This window comes from Cotesia typhae, unplaced genomic scaffold (assembly GCF_013202065.1).
Source record: "Cotesia typhae breed Kobodo isofemale line unplaced genomic scaffold, CoteBio_Ctyphae scaffold_58, whole genome shotgun sequence".
Classification (NCBI taxonomy): Eukaryota; Metazoa; Arthropoda; class Insecta; order Hymenoptera; family Braconidae; genus Cotesia; species Cotesia typhae.
This window is the reverse complement of record NW_027423778.1, coordinates 159,246-170,670: the sequence shown is the minus strand read 5'-3', so window position 1 is coordinate 170,670 and position 11,425 is coordinate 159,246. Positions and strand designations below refer to the sequence as shown.

General features: G+C 35.6%; 1 protein-coding gene across 1 annotated transcript; it reads left to right on the top strand.

Moving 5' to 3' along the window:
• The first annotated feature begins 1,631 nt into the window (after positions 1–1,631).
• On the top strand, positions 1,632–3,523 carry LOC141537132 (uncharacterized). The gene has a single exon (XM_074257971.1). It carries the CDS (start codon positions 2,504–2,506, stop codon positions 3,200–3,202), a length of 699 nt encoding a protein of 232 aa, XP_074114072.1. The 5' UTR covers positions 1,632–2,503; the 3' UTR covers positions 3,203–3,523.
• Positions 3,524–11,425: the final 7,902 nt, after the last annotated feature.

The window sequence follows — 11,425 nt, the reverse complement described above, 5'->3', positions numbered from 1 at the left end:
GATGTGTACTGCGACATAACCTCCGGTATTGTTAGACCATACTAACCTCGGACACTTCGGAAGACGGCATTCAACGTCGTTCACAGTCTCTCTCATCCCAGCGGAAGAACAACGTCGAGAAATCTACGGGAAAAATTCATTTGGTCCGGTCTACGCAAAGACGCCACTGCCTGGTCAAGAGAATGTCTTGCATGCCAACGCGCCAAGGTGCATCGCCACTGTAACGGGTATTTTTTCGGTTTCCCAAAAGGAGTGAATTTTAATAAATTTAAAATTTTATTACTGTTGTGTTACAGTCAAGGCTTTACCTATACATCTATATCCCCTAGCTCGAATAAAATCTCGCCGGAGTCCAGGATCTTTTAAGGGATAACTTATTTTACTTATAAATAAATTTCGAGCCTAATTATAATTAATACTCTATTTATTTAAGACAACAAACAACAAAAATTGAAACTCAAGTTTATAAAATTTACAAGCGTTATGTCAAACTTTACAACATCGCACATAACCCGCACACAACATTTACTTTCCGGTTCTCTTTAGAGCCATCTGGTGGCCAAACTCTGTCTACTACCTTTACACAGTAGTATTCTTCTTTACCGACGGTTGCGTTTTAAATCACGGCCCTACCTGCCCCTACTCCCATCTGGATACTTGAAAAGTAACCCTTTCCGGCCCTACTTACCCCTAGTTCCCTCTGGGTGCTTGGAAAGCAACCCTTTCCGGCCCTACTTACCCCTAGTTCCCTCTGGGTGCTTGGAAAGCAACCCTTCCCGGCCCTACTTACCCCTAGTTCCCTCTGGGTGCTTGGAAAGCAACCCTTCCCGGCCCTACTTACCCCTAGTTCCCTCTGAGTGCTTGGAAAGCAACCCTTCCCGCCCTATTTACCCCTAGTTCCCTCTGGGTGCTTGGAAAGCAACCCTTCCCGGCCCTACTTACCCCTAGTTCCCTCTGGGTGCTTGGAAAGCAACCCTTCCCGGCCCTACTTACCCCTAGTTCCCTCTGGGTGCTTGGAAAGCAACCCTTCCCGGCCCTACTTACCCCTAGTTCCCTCTGGGTGCTTGGAAAGCAACCCTTCCCGGTGGCCAAATTTCCCCAATGGATAAGTCAGCACTTACCTGGTTCCTGGTCGGAGACAAGGTAAGAGTTCCTTGGTTATTCCTTGGTGAAGGGTCTTCTACCAGAAACAAGAACCACTGGAAAACTTGGTTGCCTTTCCCGTCGATAAAAATCGCTTTTGGCATTTCCCAGACCTTTCTTCAAGAGTGAAAGATCTGGGAAAATTATCGCCATCTATCGCTTTTCGCCAAACTTCAGATTTTTTAATTATTTAAATCTGATCAAATATTAAATTCACTCATTAATTTCAACAGATTACAATAAATTTCATACCAAATCAATTCCATACAAAAGTCGTTCGGGACTTAGAAAAAAAATAACATTTGCTAAATAATAATTTTCACCAAAATAATTTCCCAATGAAAGTAATCAATTGAATAATTATTCAGATATTTTGAATCTGTTCGAGAATTCAATTAATTCTTTCTTTCAGGTAAATAAATTTTTGTTCTTTAAAAGAACAAAAATTATCGCCACGCAGTTTCGCTTATATTAGTTCGTCGGTTTTTACTGTAAACGAACGAGCGGCGAAATTCTTCGCCATCTCTCGCCGCGGTGGCGTACTCAAACATTCGCGCGCATTTTAAAATAAATCTCAGTCAAGTATTTAAAACTAAATAAACTTTTTCATTAAACAAAGAAATGTAAATGAACAATGATATATAAAAAAAAACATCTTTAGTATATTAAATATACTCCGGTATTAATAATGACAAGAACGATAATAATAGTAATAATAATGATAGTAATAATAGTAATAATAATGATAGTAATAATAGTGGTAATAACGATGATGACAATAGTAATAATAACAATAATAATAATAGTAATAATAACGATGATAACAATAGTAATAATAATTCTGTTGCTCTGCCGTCTCGCTCGCACTCACTTTTTACCATCACACCACAATAAGACCAAACCGAACCACATCGATGTTCCTGACAGCCGTTTTAATCACATACACATAGACATCATCTTCCTGCCTAAGGTAAATGACTATTCTTATTGTCTAACAATAATTGATCGATTTTCCAGATGGCCAGTTGCAATACCAATAAAAGATATGACGGCTGAAACGGTCACCAACGCCCTTTACGAGCACTGGATATGTTATTACGGCATTCCTGTGCAAATCACGACGGACCAGGGCACGCAGTTTGAGTCAGCCTTATTCCAAGCTTTGGCACAGCTCGTAGGAGCGAACAAGACACGAACAACTCCGTATCACCCACAATCGAATGGAGTCGTTGAAAGGATGCACAGAACACTCAAAGCTGCTCTAATGTGTTCTCCTAAACCATGGACTGAGCTCCTGCCAACAGTATTATTAGGACTAAGAACTAGTTTTAAGGAGAATATTTAAGCCACACCAGCAGAAATGCTGTACGGGACATGCCTCAGGAGTCCTGGTGAATTCTTTGTCACGGCTGACATGCCACCGGAACCGCAAATCTTCCTCGAGAAATTCCGCGAACACATGCGTGGAATTCGACCCACACCAACTGCGCATCACAACAAAGCCAGAATTTTCATTTTAAAAGACCTGGCCACTTGCTCACACGTCTTCATTCGTTGCGACCACGTCAAAGCGCCCCTCAAAGCACCTTACGTCGGTCCATACCCAGTCATCACACGGATTTCGAACCTTGTTCACAAAGTAAATGTCGACGGCTCTGAAAAAAACATATCCGTGGAACGACTCAAGCCAGCTTTCATCAGCAAAAATGACGACACTCATCCTGAAGAGCCGGTAACAGAAGCAGCCGCAGAATCTATACAACAACACCACTGGGGGTCGTCGATCGACAAGCCGAAACTGACTTATACTCGCAAAGTGACATTCAAACTTCCCGCGGAAAGTAACTCAGGGGGGAGTGGATGTGACGGTACTGGCAGAGCAGTCACGCCTCTAGTGGCAGACCCTCAACCAAAAACGCCTCAACACCGCCAAGCGCCAACAACGAGAACTTCTCAACGCACTGTAGATCACACAGACACACAGAAAACTCTCTCGCGCAATATACCACCACAGCTGTGGCAGCCCAATAACTTAATTAACCTAATCAAAGTCTATTAAATAATAACTAATTATTGAGTATATTTCGTTGACTAATAAATAAACAATTATCGTCGTATCACTTTGGTGCAATTATTTTAGTATAGTGCATTCCCATTGAATCCACACTCTCAGCGCCGGCGCTACCCTCTCGGGGACTTACTCACTAGTTTAAGACTATTGGCGCGAGTACTTCGGAACACAGCGCCGTGGGGAATCGGTCTAATTCTAATAATTCTAATTCTAATTCGGATCGAAGACCTTTACCGGATAAAGAAGGTCCCGTGTACTCCGTTACATAACAATAATTATTTAGAATAAGAGGCTTAATACCTTGAATTAACTTTTGATAATTAAATTAATCACGATATAATTTTTTACAATCCCGTTCAAAATTATTAACACAAGTCTAATTAATTAATGATGACTAAATTTTTCCTGTGACCTTTTGACTCAAAATAACTAATTCTATGGACTTAATGTCCACGCCAATAATTATCAATTTGGAATAAAAATTTAATTTAACTAATTCACAGACTTAATCCCCAAAAATCAATAAATTCATAATTAATAAATAAAATAGTTTTACAATAAAAATATTTTCAATAATTAATTCTTAATAAAATATTCTGAATGATTTTCTAATGGTTTTATAAATTATAAAAATAATCGACACAAGTCGAAATATTCAATTTTTATTTGCTAGAACATTCGCTAGCTAAGTTTTACTTGACCTTGGGTATTGGAATTTACTGCGACACAAAAATGTACTGACGCTCGACCAAGATTCCACGAATAAAAGTTTGTCGATTATTTTCAAGTAACAAAAATTAATCAATTTTACTAAGTTAATTGTTATAAAAATTATAACAATAAAATTAACGAATTTTTCGGATGTTAATTAATTAATTGATAATTTTCTAGTTGTTAAAATTTTCCCGCAAGGTCGATTGAGTGATTCTCGGGTATAAGCCCCCATGAAAATCACGCAATCCAAACTAGCAAATGTTCAACTATTATTTATTGAAATAATCGTCGATTAAACGATCCAATTGTAATTAATTAGGAGAAGTAACTGGGTATTAGGTAAACCGCACTTGACTTCTTTCCCACAGAGTAATAATTAATACCTTGACGAATAAAATGATGATCTACCTCTCTTATTGAGAATGAAGTCCTAATTGTAGTTGACTTCCTTCGTCTCGTCACTACTCCGGGGATCGGTTCTTCTCGATTTCCATGGCACTCAGTCTGGCGGTCACACTACTTCTCCCTTTTCCACTGCACGGCTCACCTATTTTAACCCAAAACTACCCCCTCCTGTTCTCCCCTTAGGCCCGAAGATCGAGACGCGCCAGTGCTATGTCGAATAATTATCGATATCCGGTGACTTATCGATTTAGGGTAATTTTACCCTGTTAGAAAACGATTTGTGAATCTATGTGTGTTTTTCTATTAATAAATGCCAAAATTTGGCCATTCAAATCTTCATATCCGTAACATTGATATCCTCACAAAAGTTAATCCCTCCTAAGTTAATAACACATTCATGAAGGTGCCGTATCAGATGCAAATTTATGGAGCAGAACTGGTCCGTATAATTCCTGAAATTCTCTGACAAATTTATTAAGAAAATTTGCAGCTAATTGTAACATATTCTGATCGATTGAATCAGCACTTAAAAAGGCTACTCCACAAATTAACAATAATAAATGATTAAAAAAATCATTTCTCATTATTCCATGTAATACTGGGACTGAATTTTAGAAAAACCATGCTTTCAACTCAGATGCTTTCCAGTGGGTAAGGTCTTCAATTGCACGAAGCATGCGGTGGATAAACTTAGGTGGTTTGATAGCTAAAAGTCGTTGGTTCACTACATCTTTAACATGATATAAAGAAAAAGGTAAGGCACTGTAAGAACTATCAAACCAAAGTGTCAGCAGCTGTTTAACAACTCCACCGTCTATGCGGTGCATTCTGTCAATTGCTGTCCCAATAATGAAATTTGGCATGAACTTTGACAAGGCACCAGGTCCTTTAACACCCACTACCGTAACACCTGATTCGAAAGCAATAGTCCCATAATCTACCGTTTCTTGAGCAACTAGTCACGCTCAAGACTTGGACACTCTTTTAACAATTGAGTCTTTTTCCAAATTTATAAAGAATATAAACAGCAAAGTTAAACCTGTTCTTATAATTTCAAGTGACGGTGGACCTGACGAGAATCCGCGATATCGCAAAGTGATCGCACACGCCATAGAGCATTTTAAACAATATGATTTGGACGCAGTATTTATTGTGACTAATGTCCCTGGCAGGAGCGCATTCAACAGAGTAAAAAGACGCATGGCTCTACTCAGTCGAGAACTAACAGGCGTTGTTCTTCCGTATGATTCTTTTGGGACACATCTTGACTCTAGCGGCAGAACATTAGACAAGAGTCTGGAAAAGGATAATTTCAAAAAGGCAGGGGATATTTTGGCTGAAATGTGGTCTGCAGTTTGCATTGACGGACACGAAGTAGTCGCTGAATATATAGACCCGAATAATGACACTTCCAGCGTTCTAGACCTGCCAGCCGAAGAATGGTACACTGAGCACGTTAGAGAGAGCCAATATTTACTCCAGGTACATTGGCAGTTGGTTTATATCAAATTTTTATGCGTGCCTATTTTATTTTTTTTTATTTTTTAACGAGCACGAATATCAACAAATTTTTATTATGAGTTACAAAGTTACAAAGGGAAATTGTTAATAATTTTTTTTTAGGTTATAAAATGCGATGACCAGAAGTGCTGCAGCCCACGCCGGTGTGATCTGCATATGATTCTTCACGACCGTTTTTTGCCACCTCCATACCCTATCACGCAAGTTGATGGACATTTGACAATTCCGGATTTTAAAGAGCATGACGGAAAGTCATTTGTTCCATTTCTAATACGCCACTGCCTACCGATTCAACCGCTGAATGTTTTTATCAGCACGCCTTATGATCTCTATTGCCCACCGTACGTGATGATTTAGAGAAAAGATGCTGCAGTACATGCAGTATTTACTTTGCATGTAGCACAAGAGTTGCAGCGCATAGGCGATCAGCCCACATTGCACCAGCTAAGCAAGCGCGTATGTTCCGCAAAGTGAGACCCTCACGGATTGTCACAAGATGATAATGAGTTACTTTGTGCAAGTGCCAATGGCTTAGAGTGGCTAGATTAGAACGAAGTTGAAGAAACAGATGATTTTACTGAAAATCATATGGACATGTTGGTTCCAATAGTCTCTCTTGAGACCGTGCATGATTCTCCATGGACTGAATTAGAGTAGATATTCTTTTTTTAATCACAGTTGTTACGATTTAAGTATTCTATTGTTAAATTTTTATTAAACTTATAATTAAACTCTCAGCAAATTTTTTTTTTCTTTTTACAATAACAATCCAACGCGTTTACGTAAGAAACTCACATTTTGAAAAATCTCACGTGAGATTGGGGGATGGGGGAGGGGGTTAAATAAAATCTCACGACATCTCACTAGGGGGGAGGGAGGGGCAGAAAATTAAAAAAAAACACCTCACGTAATTTATAGACGCCCCCTTATAAGCCCTGATAAAATAAAACAATTAAAAATAATTCCTCATGCTAGCCACTCATAAAAGCAAGTGCTTAAACTGATCTAAAGGATTGAGAAGAATCCATTAGGAATAAAAAGCTCAGCTTTGATATTAAGATTAAAGCTTGACCACCCAGTTGTTAAATACGTTTTAACAATTATGAAATATTCGATACCACCCTTGTCGAAATAATTCTCTGAAAAAACTCTTGACAAGTCTTTATAACTCTGAATAAGACTTTTCGAAATTCTTCACATCCCTAACTAAGTGAAGGAAAGACTTAATAAGTCTTCAAAACTGCAATACTCTTCAAAAGTCAAATTTTCCCTGCAATTGCGGAATTTCTCAAAGAGTTATTAAGACTTGATAAGACTTGTTCAGTTTTACAGGAAAAGAAGAAAATATTTCTTTTCAAAAAAATTACTTATCAGAATTAAATAAAACTATAAAAAAGAATTAATGCATGTTTTAAAAAAATTTTTTTTAAATAATATTTTCATCACGAAAATACTTTGATGGGCATCGAATCACTCATAGTTGAGCAAGTCAAAACATCGACAGCAAATGAAGTGCACTTGCTGTTGGAAACAGATATTACTCAAAGAGTAAATCCAATCGGTATTTAATTTGGACTATCAAATATTAAAGTCAACTTTCTAGGTAGGAAAGAATTTTCTAACCACATGCCACCTATTAGAAACTAAGAACACTCAAAGATTATAACTGTAAATTCGTAAACTAAAATATGTTAGGTATCAATTAATTCCAGCAGATAGCGTGTGGATAGAAAATTCTTTCCTTGCCGCGTAGATTCAAGATTTTCACAACCCAAAAAGACCCCAACGTACCACTCCCAACAGTTAAAGTCGGTGATATGACTACAGCAGTTAAAACCGACTCTAAATAATAACTAATTAAAAAAAAAATAGCTGTTTTATGCATTTGAGCTCTTCGAGCTCAAAAGTCTTGTCAATGTTCGATGAAACACAATTTTTTTAATTTTCAAACTGTTATAACTTTCGAATGAATCAACCGATTTTCACGCGGTTGGTGGCGATCGATGTAGTTTTTAAGCTCTATAAAAAATTTGGAACAAAAAATTGATCTGATAAAAAATTTCAAAGTTCGATTTTTTTCGACAACGATATCTCACGAACGCATCAACCGATTTTGACGTTTTTGGTGGCGGTCGATGGGGGTTTTCAAGGTCAAGAGCTGGTTAGTTTTTGAAGTTGATCGGTTCTGCCAATTCGGAGATATTTGAAAGAAATGAAAAAAGAACAACTTTTTTTTTTACTTTTTAACTTCCCACTAAGAAAATTGAAAATTTTCGAAAATTGGGAAGTGATAGGTTTCACCCCGTTTTTCGAAAATCGAGTTCTCATCAGATCTTGACGTTTTGAGGTCCTAGGAAGCTTCCCCGACTATTGCCGCGATGATGTTCGTATGTCCGTATGTCCGTGTGTGTGTGTGTGTGTGTGTGTGTGTGTGTGTGTGTGTGTGTGTGTGTGTGTGTGTGTGTGTGTGTGTGTGTGTGTGTGTGTGTGTGTGTGTGTGTGTGTGTGTGTGTGTGTGTGTGTGAACTCGAAGAGCTCAAAAACATAATAAGTGCAATATCGAGCGCTTAATTTACGTAAGTAGCGGGAAGTTGCAGGAATGGCCGTCAGGGTCAACCGTTTTCCTAATTTTTTTTTTTCAATTTCTAGTTGAGAACTTCATAGTTATATATAATAATATATAATTGTATATAATTATATATGATTGTATTTGGCCATTTTTCATATATGATTATATCCGGGAAAAAATGATTTTGCCTATTATATAAGTTATATATAATTATCTATGAGTTATATATAATCATATATAAGTTATATATAATTTAATGTACTCATATATAACTACATGTAACAATATTAAATGATATATCATTACCCCTAATTAAATATGTGGTTATTTTTAGCGATATATTTGATTTCGTCGTACCTAATCCTGTTACCAAAAAAATAAATCATTACAGATGATTTTATAGCTGTAACTGCGATGCACTCACCCATCCAATTACTAACCACGCTTAAGGCTGCTTAACTTTGATGATCCCAGTGCGTTTTGAAATTCCCAGTTGCTATGCTGTCGTCTTATAAGTATTGATGATTCAATGAAGTACATGACGTATCAAATCAATTTATCAGAAATATAATATAAAAATTAATTTTATATTAAATTTTGATACTCTTGATTTGCTTATTTCACTGAATCTAATTATAACAACATATTTATTCCAATAATCATTTTATTATTAAACAGTAGCAGGGCAAACCAAGACATCCTATAGGAATTGCAATAAATTTTTGATTTTATAACTATTTAAGCGTATTGTTAAACATCATTTTGCACTTTAAGTGATATCCAAAAAAATGTTTGCTTAGGTCTGACTATGCATGAACCTATGTATAATTATATATCAACTTATATATAATTTAATAATAAATGATAATCTATAAAAGGCTAATTATGTTAGCAAAGTTTGATCACATCCAATTATATATGGATCCGTATATAATCAGATCTGATTTTATACCGATTCATATTAGTCAGGTATGAGTAGGTATAATCATATATAAGTCTACATATGGTTATATATAATTAGATATAACTATATATGATTAGTTCAAATCATTTTCTTCGGGAGTATGATCAGATCTAATGTTCCAAAGTATACTCTATTGAAATACTAATAAATAAATCATGTAAAATTTAGGAAATATAATACATAATCTATAACAAATGTATTACTTCAATATATATAAGCAAAATGTGTTATTAATTTAGTATTGATTTATAAATAATAATAATGAAAAAATTAAATAAAATATAACTTAGCTCTTCATCTGCAATTATTAATAAAAAAATTCAGATCTTATATTTATGTTAAAATCACTAAAGATCATAAAATCAATAATCATTGATAAATTTATAATTTACATTTGATTAGATATAATTATGTACATAGCTTTACGTTTGATTATATATATATATATATATATATATATATATATATATATATATATATATATATATTCTATAATATAAAAATGAATCGCAAAATGTGTTGGTAAGCGCATAACTCAACAACGCCTGGACCAATTTGGCCAAATCTTTTTTTAAAATGTTCGTTGAAGTTCAAGGATGGTTTTTACGGCGAGAAAAATTAGAATTATTGCTGGAAAAACCCTAAAAATAGCCCTTTTCTTTTTCTCACACAAATGATTTGTAACTAAAACGTAGTCAATTTGAGCTTTATTGCTATGGTATAAAGTTCATATTAAATTACAAGCACTCACTGTTGTCTAAGCAATGTAGGTGTGTTCCTAACGTCAAAGATCATATCTATCAAAACAATGTGCGTGTGTGCGTTGGAGCACAGAATACATAGTTGGAGGAGTTTAATGTCGCGTTCCGAAACTCGCGTTTCTTTTGTATTAGTTTCGGCACGCGAGATAAAATGCATCAGTTTCCACGTCATTACATCAGTCAAACAAAAGTCGCGCTATACTGGCTGCAAAAAACATAGATGTAAATGAATTAAATTTCAAAATTCAAGAACAAATTACAGGCGAATTGAGGATATATAAATCAGTTGATTCGGCTACTAATCAAGATGATGTAGTCAACTATCTACCGGAATTTTTAAACTCGCTGGATTTGCCAGGATTGCCACCTCACAATCTTCAATAAAAGGTTGGATCGGTGGTTATAATGTTGCGAAATATCAACCGTTAGCGATAAAAAAATTACTAAATAATGTGACAGAATCAACTATACTCAAAGGAAAGTATAAAGGAGAAGATGTTCTCATACCGCGCATCCCAATGATTCCGACTGATGTGCCATTTGAGTTTAAACGACTACAGTTTCCAGTGCGGCTTGCTTTTGCTATGACTATAAACAAGTCCCAGGGGCAATCATTAGTGTTTGTGGTATTAATCTAGAAAACCCATGTTTCTCACATGGTCAATTGTATGTTGCCTGTTCCCGTGTTGGAAAACCATTAGATTTGTTTATCTATGCGCCAGGTAATCAAACAAAAAACATCGTATACCACAAAGCAATACAATGATAATAATAATAATTATGATTCACATGATTAACAATAAAGCGATTACTTACTTTTAAATCCTTATATATGTTTTATTTAATTATTTTTTGTCATGATTTACGTAAGATGTAAGTCACATATGAGTCATATATGACTCAGTATTTCATACCTCCTAACGTAAAATTTTACGTAAAATATATGACGTAGTCATGACGTCAGTATTATGTCTCAATGACATTTATGATGTCAATATAACGTACTTGTGATGTCTATATCATGATAATGATGTCATAATGACGTAAAAGTGATGTAAAAATTTTACCTCAGAAAAAATATTAAAAAAAAAAATTTCTCAAAAATAAAAAAATTGGAATTTTGAAATCAGTTATAGTGTTGTGGACTTATTACAAACTTTGAAACATTAGTTGTGTGTAAATACTTGATGAAAAAATCTTGAGGTGTGTTGGGCTCGAACTCGGGTCCTCACGTGTCGAAGTCTGTAACGCTGCTCACTTGTCCAAGTATCGGTTCA

Bases quoted from the DNA above. Each gene is read 5' to 3' on its own strand.
- LOC141537132 (XM_074257971.1), top strand. From the start codon at position 2,504: ATGCTGTACGGGACATGCCTCAGGAGTCCTGGTGAATTCTTTGTCACG.